The sequence below is a fragment of the Rhipicephalus sanguineus genome, chromosome 9 (genome assembly GCF_013339695.2).
Source record: "Rhipicephalus sanguineus isolate Rsan-2018 chromosome 9, BIME_Rsan_1.4, whole genome shotgun sequence".
NCBI classification, from domain to species: Eukaryota; Metazoa; Arthropoda; class Arachnida; order Ixodida; family Ixodidae; genus Rhipicephalus; species Rhipicephalus sanguineus.
The window spans coordinates 61,140,915-61,158,106 of NC_051184.2; the positions used below are offsets into that span (position 1 = coordinate 61,140,915).

Here is a 17,192-nt window from a genome sequence, read left to right on the forward strand (position 1 = left end):
GTTGCTTCGACGAGGCACTTGAAAAATAAATAGTAAAAAAAAGCACAAGTAGCCTAGAAGAAACGAAGGCGAGACGAGAAGCTCAGTACAGCTAGCTAGCTCGTACGTGGTCTAGATGCCGAGCACTCTCCCACGGCTTCGCAAAACCACAATCGCGGGAAGGTAGAGGGCGAGCCTGTTCCAACACCCCGGAAAACCATAAAACGCAGCGGGTGGCAACGATCGAGCTGCGGCCGAGGAAAGTCGCTACCGTGAACTGTGTCGATCGGAACAAAAGACTCCTTCGAAGATGCGCGGGGGGGGCAAAAAAAAATTAAAGAAAAGGCACGGCCGTTTGCGGTTTTTCCGAAGACTGGTTTCGAGCGGTGACAATGGACGGGGTGGGGCGGGTGGTCGCGGTGCGTTCTTTCGGCCCATTTCCGATCCGCCCAAGCACTGGTCTGACACCCGAGTGAAACGTCTAGCAGGATCTGCAGGGCAACGACGTGAAGCCGCACCAGCTTTGAGTTATTATCTGGAGACATTATTTATTTTCTTTAACTCTAATTGTGACGTAAATTGCTATGAATTAAAGTGGACGAAAAATTACCCTTTCCGTCTGTGGGATCCGAACCCACAACCACTTTAACTCATTTCAATTTACGTCATTATTACTACACTACAGTTGGAAGACAACAATTAATAGTGCTTTCCTTGCATAAATGCATGCTGGATTAACTTGCTTGTGTCTAACAAAGAAACGAGCCCCTCGGAAAATATTCCCATTTTTGAGTAATTTATTACAGACGCGAAATCTGAAGGTCGTGGGTTCGGTCTTCACCGACGGCAAGGTTGGTTGGTTGGTTGATCCTCAGCTACTTGGCGCAACCCACCGCGGTGGATCGGCCATGAAACGGCAGGTACCTTATTTTAGAAATAAAATTGTTTTAAAATCCGAATATGTTTAGGAATGGATGGTATAAAAATAAATTCACTGGTCCAATCCAGATTTTCAAAAAAAAAAAAAAACGAATAGGTGTTTGTACAACGAAGCTGTGCCGTCGTCGTCGTTGTCGTAGTAGAAGTAGTAGTAGTGTGACGGGGTTTTATTGAGACATTCAGCGACAGCGACGATCGTAGCAACAGCAGGCAGGCCAGAGAGCCAATCAGCCGATGGCGATGAGCTGTTGTCAGGGGCGTAGCCAGGGGGGTAGGGGGTTGGGGGGTTCAACCCCCCCCCCCCCGAAATTTTTCAGTTTTGCTTGCGTGTATATACACGCGCACATACAAACGCATGCACGAACATACATTAAGTATGGTTGAACCCCCCCCCCCCCCCCCGAAAAAATTTCTGGCTACGCCCCTGGCTGTTGTTGTCCTCCGTGTATGGCTCATACCCAATGCAGGGGATTGGCCGACTAAAGGGTGAATGTGCCGATCTTCTTCCTCACAACCATTGAGAGGCAGCCGTCCTGACGACCTAGAGAGAGGCCAGGGGATCGTAATACGGCTGGAGCAGGTCAGTGTGTACTGTCAAGGTCTCCACCACCAAGACCGAGGCCCTGCTGATCCACCCGCTGGCGGCGGCACGGGCGTACGTGAAACCGCTGAGGGTCGGCAACCGCAGCCTGCCATGGAAGCCGACGGTGAAGTACCTGGGGCTCACCATCGACCACCGGCTCACCTGGATACCAGCTGCCAAGGCCGCCGCCGCCCAGGTCACACGTGTCCAGGGAGCCATCAGCAAGCTGCAGCAACGTGGCCGAGGCTGTTCCACCAAGTGGGCACTACGGCTCAACCAGGCCTCGGCGTCCTCGGTCCTGCTGTACGCCTTCCCACTGGTGTCCCTGACCCCGGCCAGGAGACTCCACCTGGAGGGACTTCACAGGAAAGCTCTGAGGGCCATCCTGGGGCTCCCCAAGTGCTCCCCCGTGGCAGCGACTCTCGCCGAGGCAGGAGAGTGGCCCCTGTCCCTACGCATGCTCCAGCGTGCTTTGGGGCACATCGACCGCCTTCACCGTGCAGCCGACGGCAGGACCCTCCTGGAGCGCCTTCGCAGCCAGCCAAGGTCACGGATGGGCGGACTCTGTCAACTGTACCACCAGATGGTCCCGGATCCGCCAGTCCCGGTTGCCCGTCCGCCTCCCCATCACCGGCCACCCGAGGTCCACCTGTCCTTGGACGGGGCCACCAAGCGCCGCACACCTGCGGCAGCACTGCAGCAGGCTGCCACTTCCAAGCTCCAAGAGCAACTGGAAGGGCGACTACAGGTCTTCACCGACGGATCCGTCATGCCAGACGGGACTGCAGCGGCGGCGTGCGTCATCCCGTCCAAGGCCATCAGCAGGCAGTGCCGGCTGCCCTTCCCGGCGAGCTCCACGGCTGCGGAGTTGGCTGGACTTCACCTGGCGGCGGACCTGCTGGCGGAGGACATCCCAGCCGTGCCGATTGCGGTCCTCTGCGACAGCAAGGCGGCACTGCAGACACTGGCCAACCATCGCCGCGCGGGGCTCACTGGAAACCTCCTGGCAACCAAGTTTCGGGCCCTCGTGGCATCCGGGGCATCCGTCTCCTTCCACTGGCTGCCCTCTCACGTCGGCATAGCTGGCAACGAGGAGGCGGACAGACTGGCCAAGGCAGCACACCAGCCAGGCATCCCCATCACCCAGACCGTGGCGGCCAGGGACTACTCGCAGGCCCGCCTCAAGAAGCTCCTCGTCACAGTCCACCCGGACCGGAGGGTGGCCAACGGGCAGGGACCAAAGCTTCTCCCAGAGACGGGCCTCACCAGGAGGGAACGAGCCTCCCTGCTGCGACTGCGGACCGGCTGCGTGTGGACCGCGGCCCGCCGCTACCTGAAGGGGCGCTGCGCCTCCCCGGCCTGCAGCCACTGCGGCGACCCCGAGACCCCCGAGCACCTTCTTTGTACCTGCCCCGGATTGGCAAAGGAACGCTCGACAGTCACCATAGCCTACCGGAGGCAGGGCCTTCCTGCCACTACCCTGGAGCACCTCCTCTTCCCTTCCCGTCCCCATCTACCAGCGCTCCGGAGCCTGGCGGATTTCATTGAGGAGACGGGAATCGCGGCCTACCACTGAGACCGGGACCCTTGCCGCCCTTATCCTTGCTGCCCGCCTGCTGCTCTTCGTACTGATGACCTCTGTGCCTCTACACCTCTAACCTTCTCCCTCCTATCCACTGTCATCCCATCTCCCTTTCCCGCAGGCGCTGCGCCGTGCTCCCGACCGGGCTGCAGAAATTAGGCGCCTTTTCTTCTACAAACCACACCTACCTACCTACCTGTACTGTCTCACGCCCACGACGACAAAGATCGAAAAATGGCGTATGGTGATCGTACTACCACCACTACTACTACTACTACTACTACTACTACTACTACTACTACTAGTAGTAGTAGTAGTAGTACCCCCCCCCCCCCCCCCAATCTTCCTCTGGATACCCCAATGTTATTTAGGAAGCAGATACGAGTTATCGCTGTTGATGGGATATCGGGGTTTTCCCGACCATCGCGCCCACAATTTCCACCTTCGTTTCCTTTGTTGCACCGATCATATTTCCAGAAGCAGCTCTGTACGCTGTGTGTTTTTTACGGAAGCGATATGCTCGATATGCTAGCTTGCACGCCGCAGATGAAATTCGCGCGAACACGGAAGCTGTTCTAAAAGCGGCTAGTGCGTGGCGTCATCTAGTGGAAGGGCTGAGGGGCTCCTTAGAGATCAGGGGTAGCGCGGTACGTTTGAAGCATGGAGGAATGGTTTGAAGTTTCAACGTTGCGGTTTTCGTGGCGTGATTCGTCGTTTCTTGTATTGTACAGGGTGTGCCCAGATAAGATCGAACACGAGGTCCCGGTCACCCTTCCCGATTTTGATGAAATTTGCTGTAGGTCTAGGCATTACACCCAGAACAACGGTTTCGAAGTTAGTTTTGCAAAAAAAAAAAAAAAAAAAAATTGTTCGCCTGAAAAAAAAAATATACAAATTTTGGCCGCAAAAAACACTTTATCGCCAATTTCGCGATTTCTGTATTTTGAGCGCACATAGGGAAAAAACGGTGCACTTCTCGGTCACAATATTTATTCCCCTCAAAGAACAAGTTAAATACAATCTTATGAGTCTATTATTTTCCTTGCTTGTCGAAGCACTTTTGAAGAAAAAAATCACAAACTAGGCAAATCGCACAAAATACCTGTATTTGAGGAATTTATTGCTGCAAGCAAGTTAAAGCGAGGATAACAAAAATGAATACATATTAACTTTGATACTTTCGCTCTCTTTTACAATAATTTTCGTGGTTTTATCACGCTCCATTTTACTCGATAATTGGGCTGAAACGTAAGTGATTTACCAAAAACGCCGAACTTTGAAAATAGTTTTCTCGAAAAGGCCATTTTTAATTTTTTTTAAAGCCGCTCTGATTGAAGTCAAGGACGTCATCTATCATTCTGCCTTAAAAAGCGTTGCATTATTTTGGTTGCTAACAAGTTATAATGCGTCAAATGTGACCAAGTCAGCCTAGCGGCCGCGTCGTTCCTTATGTGCTGAAACTCGGATATAATTTGCTAAAAATACTTGTACGTGACATAATCACAAATCAGCAGTTCCACACCAACAAATGCGCAGCCCGGTGTCGTGGTTCAACAAGCTTTGTCTTGCGATCAGCCGCTTGACAAACCCGCAGTAGCGGCCGCTTGATGCTGCGGGCGCTCGCATTACATGAGTGCCGCTTCGAGTGCGGATGAGCTCCGCTTGCGCGCCAAACTACGCTCAGAGGACGAACGAGAGAAGGAATGCATCACTATGAAAGTTAAAGGCTGTTAAGTGCTAACAAATGTCATAATATGCAACGAAAACTCTGCCGGCAATTTCGCAGTGCGCGCCTTCAATACAGCATACATGTATTTTCTTCCGTCCTGTTATGCCCGTAGCCGCAAAATATCGTGAAAAACGCTCGGCTTGCGTTGAAAATATCTGTGGACGCACAACAATACAGTATTGTAAAAGCGGTGCTTTAATGAAGCAAAGGACTTGCACTCACTTCTTTTCACAAACGGCTGACACAAGTGTTCTGCCACGAGATAGAGAACAACTGCAATTTCAGTTGTTCGACCATCGGAAGCACGTTCGACCGTCGGAAGCACGTATCAGACATTTTTTTAGATGTCAATGGCTTGCTTTTGTGTCATACATTGCTGATAGAGTGAAACTAATTATCTTTAGGCCATCAGAAGAGACAGAGCAACACATGGAGCCGCACTATTGAAATTACCGCGAAATTATCGCACTGCGAAATTACCGGCAGAGCTTTCGTTGTATAATATGGCTTTTGTTGGCACTTAACAGCCTTTAACTTTCACAGTGATGCATTCCTTCTCTCGTTTGTCCTCTGAGCATAGTTTGGCGCGCAAGCGGGGCTCATCCGCAGTCGAAGCGGCACTCATGTAATGTGAGCGCCCGCAGCATCAAGCGGCCGCTACTGCGGGTTTGTCAAGCAGCTGATCGCAAGACAAAGCTTGTTGAACCACGACACCGGGCTGCGCATTTGTTGGGGTGGAACTGCTGATTTGTGATTATGTCACGTACAAGTATTTTTAGCAAATTATATCCGAGTTTCAGCACATAAGGAACGACGCGGCCGCTAGGCTGACTTGGTCACATTTGACGCATTATAACTTGTTAGCAACCAAAATAATGCAACGCTTTTTAAGGCCGAATGATAGATGACGTCCTTGACTTCAATCAGAGTGGCTTTAAAAAAAATTAAAAATGGCCTTTTCGAGAAAACTATTTTCAAAGTTCGGCGTTTTTGGTAAATCACTTACGTTTCAGCCCAATTATCGAGTAAAATGGAGCGTGATAAAACCACGAAAATTATTGTAAAAGAGAGCGAAAGTATCAAAGTTAATATGTATTCATTTTTGTTATCCTCGCTTTAACTTGCTTGGAGCAATAAATTCCTCAAATACAGGTATTTTGTGCGATTTGCCTAGTTTGTGATTTTTTTCTTCAAAAGTGCTTCGACAAGCAAGGAAAATAATAGACTCATAAGATTGTATTTAACTTGTTCTTTGAGAGGAATAGATATTGTGACCGAGAAGTGCACCGTTTTTTCCCTAGGTGCGCTCAAAATACAGAAATCGCGAAATTGGCGATAAAGTGTTTTTTTTTTTTTGCGGCCAAAGTTTGTATATTTTTTTTCAGGCGAACAAATTTTTTTTCGCAAAACTAACTTCGAAACCGTTGTTCTGGGTGTAATGCCTAGACCTACAGCAAATTTCATCAAAATCGGGAAGGGTGACCGGGACCTCGTGTTCGATTTATCTGGGCACACCCTGTACAATACAAGAAACGACGAATCACGCCACGAAAACCGCAACGTTGAAACTTCAAACCATTCCTCCATGCTTCAAACGTACCGCGCTACCCCTGATCTCTAAGGAGCCCCTCAGCCAAGGAGCCCCTCAGCCTCAGCATGGCTGTAATCGTGCCGTCTGTGCACTGCGCTTATCTTTTTGCAATTCTGGAATCCGATGAACAGTCTTTCGTCAAGTGAAGGGGACATATTCTTCCAGACTCAGGTCTCGTCATCTGAAAGTGCGGCTCATACCCACCAAAGTGAATCGGCCGACGCTTCGGATTGTTGCTCTAATAAAAACGCTAGTGTCGAGAACCTTAAACAGAGTACTGTACGTGGTGCCTGGAATGCATCGAATACCGATACCACTTTTCATTTCGATATCGAGGGGGTGGCTTCTCACTGACGTGTCATCGAAATGTGACATCACGGGGAGACAGCAACTCATGACGTACTAGCGGCAGGTCTGACATCTGCTCGTGGTGCACAACGATGAGTGAGTACATCATCCAGCGACCCCGACAATGACTTCTGCGATTAGGCTGCACGCAGAATTCGCAAAGACAGTGGAACTGTGTTGAGTCGTCGGGATAATGTCCATTGCAGTGAGGCTGGCTTGAATATGTTTAGCGAGAAAAACTTCAAAATCAAAGTAAAGTTTATTGTACGTGTTGTCGGACTCCGGTGTGCGGCGAGCGTTAAAGGGGTAGCGACACCTTTTTTCGAAGGCGCGTTTACTCTGTCATACATACCTCCTGTATGCAGAGACGGCTCTGAGCAAGTGTGAAGCTCAGCAAATGCTGATGAGATATTTTAATTTGACATTAAAGTCAATTTTTCCATGGCGCACCTACTGACATCGACACTAGCTTGACGTCAGGCTACAGTACAAATTCTGGTGACTTCACGCAGCAGTCTGGCTAGTTGTGGTGACGTTAGGTACCAAAACTTCCAAGGTGGCCGTTTGTGCGTCATCGAAACTTCCAAAATGGCCGCTTGTGCGTTCACTATATATTGTGCGAGCACGTGACGAGAAGCTCATACCGTGTTGTGACGTCAGGGTACAGTAGGAACCGAAATTGACTTTTGAAAACATACTGTAATTACTTTTTCAGGGTGCACTCGCAATTAGCACTACCTTTTCTAGGCTGTTGAGGGCTTGACCTTTCATTTGAAGCAAAAAAAAAAAAAACGACAACTGAAAATATTCGTGTCAGTAGCCCTTTAACATTGCATACCAAGAAAACTAAAAACGCCCCTTTCGCTATGTCTCAAGGATGTGTCAGTACTCGACTCCTTTAAAGCTATGAATCAATTACATTCATGGGCGTCGTCAGGATTCTATCTTGTGGAGCAGGGGCGTAGCCAGAAATTTTTTTCGGGGGGGGTTCAACCATACTTTATGTATGTTCGTGCGTGCGTTTGTATGTGTGCGTGCCTATATACGCAAGCAAAACTGAAAAATTTCGGGGGGGGTTTGAACCCCCCAACCCCCCCTTGGCTACGCCCCTGCTGTGGAGTGCAAAGACGTGTTGCATCGCGGTGGGGGAGGTGCGAATGCTGGTGTGGCTTGGGGGGGGAGGGCAAAGGGGCGGTGTGGCTCGGGGGGGGGGGGGGGGGAGGGGGCACGTGCTCTTTTTGCACAACCCCCTGCCGACGCACATGATTAGTTTCCCTAGGATAACCTTTGAGAACGGCTAAATTCAATCTGCCAGACACAGTAAATTTAATGTCGCATTAGTATAAGTTGAATACTGAAATACAGTTAAGAGAAGTCGCTGGACTAGAACGACCTTTGCTTAGAACACTCAGCCGTATTCCTTTATTCTTTATTCATCTACCTTATTCTCTCTATTAATCTACTCCTCCTTAATGACCTAATTGAGTATATGGTGTCTCATACCTGGGGATTGGCCAAGTAGTGGATGAATTTCTTCCTCTAGGTTCTATGGGTTAAGACTGTTGTGTTGCATGGTTCATGCGAAGGAGCAGACAAGTTTCCTGGGGGGCGAGTGACGTTTATTGCCACATGTTCGTTGATGCGTGGCTGGTCCACACAACCAGGCGGGCAGGTTGCGGCGCATCCCTTTTATTCGTTTCCCGCGCCTGCGCATTATCGACCTGACAATAACACTGCGGCGCTAGGCCGGACACCACAAAGACTATACCAGACCGTTGTAGTTAAATAATATATTAAGTTGAATTGCAAACGATCAAGTAATGAAATACTTAAAGCCGATAAAGTTTAGCACAGTAATGAACAAATCGAAAGACGAGAGACAAAGGGTCTTCCTTTTGTCTCTCGTTTTTCACTCTGTTCATTACTATGCATGCCTGCCGAATAGCCATCTTTTTTTTTTTTTTTGAAAGTTTAGCAAGGCATATTCTATTAGTCACTATGAGAAATTCCCGAATAGCGAAGCAGACATCTCTGTGGCTGCACCCCAGAGCAGAGACCCTAAAACGAAAGAATAACTGGTCCGTTTAATTCCGGGCCCAGCTTTCGAACAGGCGCGGTATACTAGTATGCTTTCTCTCGGAACCGTGAAACTGCGACAGCCCAGAAAGAAGCGACTGACTCTTGTAGTAGTTTATTGGAGGAAATATTCACAAAAAAATTAAGGGGGTCGGGAGAGGAGGAAAAGAAGAAAGTAATGGTGGCCGCTGTAGCTGTCTATCTCGAGCGGGTGACACCTGAATGGCGGACATCAGAGGATGAGTGAGGAGTAAAGGTTAGGAGGAGAGGGAAAGGATAGAGTGCGGTCATAGGCGTGTACAGGGACAGGGACCTTATGTGCAGGGACCTTATGTGCAGAGTTCTCCGTTAGGGGGGGGGGGGAATCACGCAGCAGCGCACCCCCTCTCTCTCCACCCCCCCCCCCCCTTTGTAGAGCCCGAAAAAAAAAAAAACAAGCTTCGTAATGGATAAATGAAAATTAAGCGATGACAGACTTCTGACAACGGCCTCCCTTTGGTTCTTGGCTTTCGAGAGATAAAGGTGGGCAGTAAACAGTTCATGGAATGCAACATGAGTTGTGCTCGGCTGTCATTATTGTCAAAAACCTGCATGGCCGTAAACCTGCCCATCAAACAATGACGGGCACGTCCGATTGAGTGGAGGTGTGGGGCAACTTGGCGCACCCCTCGGATGATTAGGAAGGAGGGGGGAGACCTCTCCCCCCCCCCCCCTTGCGCCGCCCCGGTGCGCACGGCTATGAGTAGGGCTATTTGCATGTCTACACAGATGGGTGAAATTTAGGCGTGTGCGAATATTCGAGCAGCTCGAATATTCGAACGAGTGTTACAGTATTCGAATTCGCTTCGAAATGAATTTAAATTATTCTAAATTTCGAAGTACTCGAAATGAACGAATAAACATATATAAACCGCATGTAACCTCCTGTAAAGGTGGTTCCACTGCATTGAATGAATGCTAAACCGTGAATACAGTTATCCAGTAAAAATTCGCACTGCCGCGAAGCCCCACTTCAAGGTTAAATGAACAAATTACCCTCACATCGATTTATGATTTTTTAAGCTTAAAACCTCGTTATACCGGCTTACCTGCTCCAAGTATAGTAAATTTTAAAACGTAACGTATTCTACAGGTTAGCACTTGCAGTCTACCAAAAGTCAAGTTTTGCTACCATATATGTATTCAAAGTTGCTTCCACTTCCCTTTGAACCAAAAAGAATGACATTTGCACATGCCTTGTTTCAATTAAAAAAAATATATTGTGCAGGTTAGTCGGGTAATGAAAAATATGTTCATTTTTCTTTATAATATGGGATATATTCGAATTCGATATTATTAGACCAAAGCACTATTCGCTTCGAACCTAAAATTTGCTATTCGCACAAGCCTAGTGAAATGGCTATTTACATATATCATCACCATCGTCGTCAAATGCACCCCGAACAGCGGCAAGCATTCGCAGTGGTAAAGTGCGCGTCCTCCAGTCATCACCATTGGCAGGCGCGCGCATCCGGTTCGCGAGCACTGCGCATGCGCTCGCCTGTCCTCGGTGTCAACTGGACGGCGTGCACTATACAATTGCGAATGCTTGCCGTTGTTCGGGTTGCATTTGACACCGATAGTACACAGATGGACGTAAAGCCTCATAGTTCGCCAGTGAAGGTGACCTCCTCTAAAGAGTTCGACACCCGGCACCGTACACCGGCACAACACGCAGAGCACAGAGGGGAACCCATTAAACCTGACCCGTCCAAGTAAACTCAAGCGAGGATCTAATTTTGAGGCAAGCCAATCCTATATAGCTCGAGCGTGCTCTGCCTCGCGTGAAACAAAGAAGAAGCGTGCCATTCTCGTGACGCCACGGCATTCTCGAGAAGGCGCGTGAAGCATTTCGTCGAAGGCGCAACGTGGAAGGCGGACCACCGTGTATTTTGGTCTTCCACTCTTCCTCGGCGTTCCTCGGCACGCCCTTGCAGTTGCCCGCAGGCCAAGGCGAGAGAGGTTTCTGCTCGCCTACGGACAGTGGTCAACGAGGCTCGCCCACTCGTACCCCTGGTCAGCTAGCTGTCCGCCGGTGCTGGCCACCACCCGCTACGTGCTACGACCGAAGACACGGTAACATGGTCTTACGTATTGGCTATAGCCTCTTAAACATGTTCTTCGATGCAGTGAGTTTCAAGTTTGCCTGCCATGCTTGTCCAGATGAAAAACACTTGAAGGGGAGTGCCGCAAGGGCCAAAGTTTTGACAAGTGGGCATGTCGTCTTGAATTAAGGCAGCAATTCTGCCTACTTTAGCGAGTGTATGTGCATGCTTCGGGTACGAAGTAGTTGCAGCCTCCTAGGAGACAATACCACTTGTCGAAATTCCATCTTCTCCTGAACTTCTGCCTACCACTCGTTACCAGAATCATTCAACAAGAGCCGCTGGAAATTGTGGGACAAGATACGCAAGGCAACTGCGCTGCAACGTCAGAGAGAGACTATTAAAAAAAATGCAGCGCTCCACTACCGTGAAAACATGAGGAAGTGCGCAGCACTCGCGCACCCAGCGATTCCCGTTCGTAGAGTTTCCACTGGTCCGTTTACCGAACCGTCGATGACGTGAATGTTCGAGGTAAGCGGGTAGGGTTTCCCCGGCACGAGTAGAATCTTTAGGGAGCTTCGCAAACTCGGTGTGCGACATGCGCGCTACTTTTTGCTGCGCTTTATCGACTTCCTGCTTGTTACGGTAGTTCATATACGTGTCGTCTGCAGCGAGTTCCGACAGATTGTCTCCCCCTTCAGATTTAGCACCGTAGAAAAGCCGGATGGAGTAGCAATCACTTGCTTAGCGAGGCGGTGCCGCCCTCTCTAGCGCTATGTCGGAGTCGGCCGCTTGTTCCATAACGTTTTTAGCTATGTTAAAGGACCCCTCACAGCAAAATTTTTGTTTGTGACTTTTTAAATGTAATTTGTAGCTTTGTGTCTGGTAATCCCTAAATTGAATCGTAAATGCTCTAACGTAATTAATGCTAGCGTAGTTAATTGGGACCATTTTAGCGTCACTTCAAAACGCCCGCCTAACCACGTGCACGCAAGCTGCGGTGACGTTGAAAGGGCAGTTTTCAAATCGTGGCCCCGCGCGCGGTGGAGACTGAAACGATGTGGGTGCCTCGGTATGGCTTAAACCTGTTAAGCTCCTGTCCCCTCACGAAAACTACTTCGAGAGCAGCCCGACAACAGAGCGATGGGGGTGAGGAACAATAACCCTCGCCAGTCGTGGTATTGTGTGCGCCCCGCAAAGCTTCTGTCACGTCCACAATACTTGCTTTACTCGTGGAACGTCACGCGCGGCCTCTGTCTACGTCATGCCAGTGGCGATGTCGCGAGGTGCAGCCAACTCGGATGAACACTCACGCTTACTTTAAAACCAAATTAAGATATCTTAAAGGCAACGTTCGCCACTAATAATCGGTCAGAAGTGGCCCCGTATACAGGAAAGTCAAACACAAGCATCTCGAGGTTTCAATTTTGGTGTCGGGGGTCCTTTAAGTTAATTACCGCCATTACTTCCTGGTTATTTCTGTTACTTCAATTATTTTAGACCTTCTTCGTTTATTTTAACTTGGTTTTGAGAATTGCTAGCCTTGTTTTAGGCCTGTATTGAGCGCTTGTGAGCGAGCTGATCACGCCACGTGAGATATATGGATGTATAGAACAAGCGGACGACGGATGGACGACAAAGGCCAGGTTTTGATGCAATTCTTTGAAAACAGGGAATAACTTTTCGGTGTCTCAATCGTCTTGTCGTTCAGACTACGCTTGGTCCACTGTCTGGAAAATGGCACTAGCGTTCTTTATTTAACTCAACAAGGGTTAGGCAGTTGCGACAGGATCTACGCCCTTACCGTGTGTTTTCACAATGATTATACACGAAAGGGAAGAGGGGATGGACTAAAGATAAAACTGAGGAAATATAGTAAAGAGAAGAACGAAGTGTGTAAGGTGTACAGGATGTAAGCAGTTAGGAACGTCACAGTATTCCAGAAATGGTGTATAGTTGAGTACAGGTTCCGCAGATTGGACGTCCCATTCGTGGTTTGTCCGTCGGATAATTTGCGCTGAAGACTTCGTGGCCGCCACATTAGACTATACCGTCACGTCGAGGAGCTGCGTATACAAAAAATGTGACGCGTCTTGAGCCGCGACACATATCGGTAACAGTGACATCTCGCTAAGACATGCAGAGCCACTGTCGAGCGCGAAGCGATGAACTCCAATTTTGTACTGGCGTCGTCCTGGACACCATATTTGGGTGCTAGCACGATGAGACGCTGCTTTAGTGATGTCCCGTGCAACCAATCGTCGGAGGGTGTGGAGTTCGAATTTGAATGAAATTTTTATTTCATGTTGTATATACAGATAACACACTTGTCGGACCTGTAGCTATAGTTGAAGCTTCGATAAAAAAATACCTAGAAAATCCTAGCACAGCAGGAAATAAAAAATAGCAGAAGTAATAACTGCGTAAACAAAAACGTCAATGTATTGATCCTGCCTCGCCACCCTCCGAGAGTTTTCTGCATCGAACGTGGTTTTTGACTGTCTCAGGGATCGAAAAGAGCTCACCTGGTTTTGCACTTCGTTCGGGATCGGCCCATCCTTGACCAAGCTAGATGTCATGTGATGACAACATCCGAGGTTACGTCACGATGACGTGGTGACGTCATAACATGATTTTTTTGCAACACTCTTGTCCCCGATGCCGCGGGAGGCCGACGGTCAATTTTCGCATTTTATGAGGCATCTAAGGCTTTCGCCTCAATACAAAGCAAGTCAATGAACCAAGGACTGACATACATCAGGGTACCGAAGAACACACACACACACACACACACACACACACACACACACACACACACACACACATATATATATATATATATATATATATATATATATATATATATATATATATATATATATAATATATATATATATATATATATATATATATAGGAAAAGAGCTATATCTCTGTTTTAGGATTGAATATCTTACACATTCCAAGAAAGGACGCAGTACAAATATCGATTAGACCTGAATAAGTAGATATGACATATCTTCTGAATTACAATACGATTGCGAAGTGACGTTGGAGTTTGACCCGCACACTCTGTCGCCACGTTTTTGCGCATGAATGGCAGACTTGCCGGCCGCCTCGGTGATTATACTAGGACGCCTGACGCAAGGAGGAGGAGGTTGCCATGGAGACCACGGGATGCTGGAGCCAGCTGGGCCTGGTGATGTGGCGTCAGGTGTGGCTGTCGCGCGTGCGACGCCACTACCTGGTCACGCTGCTCGAGCTGACGTGCATGCTGTTCATGATGAGCTCGGTGTGGGAGGAGTCGGTGGCGCCGTACCGCGCGCGGCCCAACAAGGACCAGTTCTTCGACAGCGCAGACGCGATGGAGTTCTGGGGCCGTCCCAACGAGTCCTGGAACGAAGGGACGTTCGCGTTCGCGCCCAACCAGGCCTTCTTCGCGGACCTGGTCGCCAGGGTCTGCAAGGAGCTCGGTTCCAAGTGGAGTGAGTGGGCGCAACATTAGAACTTGCATGACGCTCACTCTCGGAGGCCGTGGAACTTGCGAATGAGTTCTGCGGAATTCCGCGAGCGCCTAAACACAAGCTTACAATTTACCATGCTATATTTCAATCGTACATTTACCACTGTCTTCTTGCTTGGGGCACAACGTCCAAACAAATTTAAACGCCACACTCGGCCTCCAGAAGAAGGCAATTAGATTGATCGCTGGTGTTTCATACACTGCCCATACTGCAAATTTATTTGGGCAGTATAACGTTGTAAGTGTGCATGTTTTGTGTGAGTACCGCTTGCTCTACTGCCTTAGATTGTCACCGCGATGCTCAACCGATTTCCTGAAGACTTTTGCTCAACTTAAACCTCACGAAAAATGCTTCTACACCAGAAGCGAACAAATATGGAACGTTCCCCTAACCAGGACGCTATACGGTAACCAATGACTCCCCCTTCCCCTGCTCCCCAATGACGCTGAGCCGTTCTCCCGTACGGGCGGCAGAAATATGCATTTTGCCTCTCCCCAAAACGCTGCACTCCGTCACAACCTACGAAAAAGTCAGCTCTGCTCACAGCAATCATTGTCTCTCCCAAAGAGAACTTACATAAATGCCCCATCCAATAGCACTTCCTCATTTCTGTGGCATCAAGAACTTCTCGACCTTTTCATATCGTTGACGTTCCTATAAAGGCATGCGTTTGTGTCGCAAGTCGGAAACTTGAACGTCCCGGTGAATTTTTGTCAGGGATTCTGACATCGCTGCCTAGCCAAACGTAACGTTATAGGCAGTAACGAAAGGACTTTAACACATAACACTTGGTAGTATTATCAGTGGCCGAGAAAATGTATTTACGGCTCGAGCGGAAACTATAGCTGCCACGACTGTCTCACGGCCCCGCCACAGTGGTCTAGTGGTTATGGCGCTCGACTGCTGACCTGAAGGTCTAGGGGTCGAATCCTGGCCGCGGCGGTTGAATTTCGATGGAGTGAGGCCCGTGTACTTAGATTAAGGTGCACGTAAAAGAACCCCGGGTGGTCGAAATTTCCGGAGCCCTCCACTACGGCGTCCCTCATAATCATATCGTCGTTTTAGGACGTTAAACACCAGATATTATTGCTATGACTGTCTCAAGGCGAAGGGCAGGCGCGCCGCGCTTCAGTGGGCGGAACTGACTTTTTTTTTTTCTTAAATCGTAATCTGTCGTGCACGTGTGCAGCGCCGATGCCCTTCAAGGACGCTGCCGAGGCGACGCAGTACGTCGAGGGCCCGGACGACGCGTCGTCGGAGACCGCCGGCCACGAGCAGCAGCGACGCGTGGCCGTGTGGTTCGAGCGTCCCGAGACCGACCGGCTGACGTACCACGTGCGCATTCGCGACGCCATGTTCGACCTGCGCGACGACTACAAGCGCAGCCTGCTCGTGCCCGGACCGGCCGACATCGACCTCTACGACGAGATCAGTTGAGCCACTTATACTGCCGGCATTACGCAAACATTTTAAGCATTTAGGCGCGCGCACGAGGGGGGCAGGGGGGGGGGGGGGGCGAACCCCCTTTCTCCCAAAAAGGGGTGCTGAGATCCGCATGCATGGTCCACTCTTCGCCGGCGTATACCGTACCATGGGAATGATTGACCTGGGCGTTTTGGTTTAGACGGTGGCATCTTTGTCTATGCCGATGACACCTTGTGCACCTCCTATCAATTGCCGCAATCTTTATCAGCGAAATTTTCATGTCGGAGCCGACTTCGACAGTATATATATTAGAAGCGTCTATTAACCAGAGGATATCGTTTTTTTTTTTTTTTCAGGGCTGCTTCTTCCGCTGCAGTATTTCGTCGAATCGGCGTATATACACATGATAGCCGAATCCCTCCAGAAACAAATCAACGTAAAGGTGAGCACCATTGCGACAGAAGCAATAGTCTTTTCCATCTCGTTATTCTTTATTCGTCAGTCGTTATTATCTCAATGCCTGATGCACGTATTTATTTATTTATTTATTTATTTATTTATTTATTTATTTATTTATTTATTTATTTATTTATTTATTTATTTATTTATTTATTTATTTATTTATAAGCCCTGAGGGCCAAATGGCATTGAAGAAGGGAGCGGTTACAATAAATCAAGTATATAGAACAAAAGAGTGCAGTGAATTCAGGTGTTAATTGCAGGGTTGTGAAGGCAGAGTATCGCTTATCTTAGATTTGAAGCCCTAATATTTATTAGAGATTCCTTTTTTTTTTTTTAACGATTCCGTTAATTTTGTTGCGTCCGTCTCGCCGTCTGGTTGGTTGCAAACTACAGCGTGAGTGCACGGCTTTCTGTGAGAAATTGACGGGAAGAAGCAACCAGCGAAAAGAATCGGGAGAACATAGTTTTATGGAATGAGGTTTTATTGTAAAGCTTTTTATTAGTACAGAAATGCAATTAAAGTCATTACATGTGCTTGGCTTGATATCGCAAACGGCGAGCGGGTAAACGCCGAGGTCCAGGCATGTCACATGAACGAGCACTTGCGATGGATATCGGCAATTCTTCAGCTTATTCATCTATGCCTTGCTTAGGTAAAATCATGTAGGCGCGTGAGCGAGCAAGAAAAGGACGCTAAATTAACCTACTGGGGGTAAGGTAAATTCGCGAATTACTCCGGGAAATTCGTGTAAGCCTCGTCAGGGCCGCATCCGTTGCCGCCTTGACGAATACAAGTCTTCCAGTCGAAACATTCGCTTCAAAGACATTGGATACCTGTTCGAAGACTTCAACTGAGGGGAGCTGTTGAAGCT

The 17,192-nt window shown here is 48.7% G+C and overlaps 2 protein-coding genes across 2 annotated transcripts in view; both read left to right on the forward strand.

The window, feature by feature from the left end:
- The first annotated feature begins 371 nt into the window (after positions 1-371).
- LOC119405575 (uncharacterized) lies at positions 372-3,077 on the forward strand. The gene is made up of 2 exons (XM_037672409.1): positions 372-398; positions 1,518-3,077. The coding sequence occupies exons 1-2, from the start codon at positions 372-374 to the stop codon at positions 3,075-3,077; spliced, it is 1,587 nt and encodes a 528-aa protein (XP_037528337.1).
- A 10,975-nt stretch (positions 3,078-14,052) lies between these two features.
- LOC119405576 (glucosylceramide transporter ABCA12) overlaps positions 14,053-17,192 on the forward strand; it is a 41,333-nt gene continuing 38,193 nt past the window's right edge. The window contains exons 1-3 of the mRNA XM_049419449.1: positions 14,053-14,394; positions 15,623-15,865; positions 16,215-16,300. Coding sequence (XP_049275406.1) covers positions 14,073-14,394; positions 15,623-15,865; positions 16,215-16,300 — 651 coding nt within the window. The 5' untranslated portion in view covers positions 14,053-14,072. The remainder of the gene's footprint in view (positions 14,395-15,622; positions 15,866-16,214; positions 16,301-17,192) is intronic.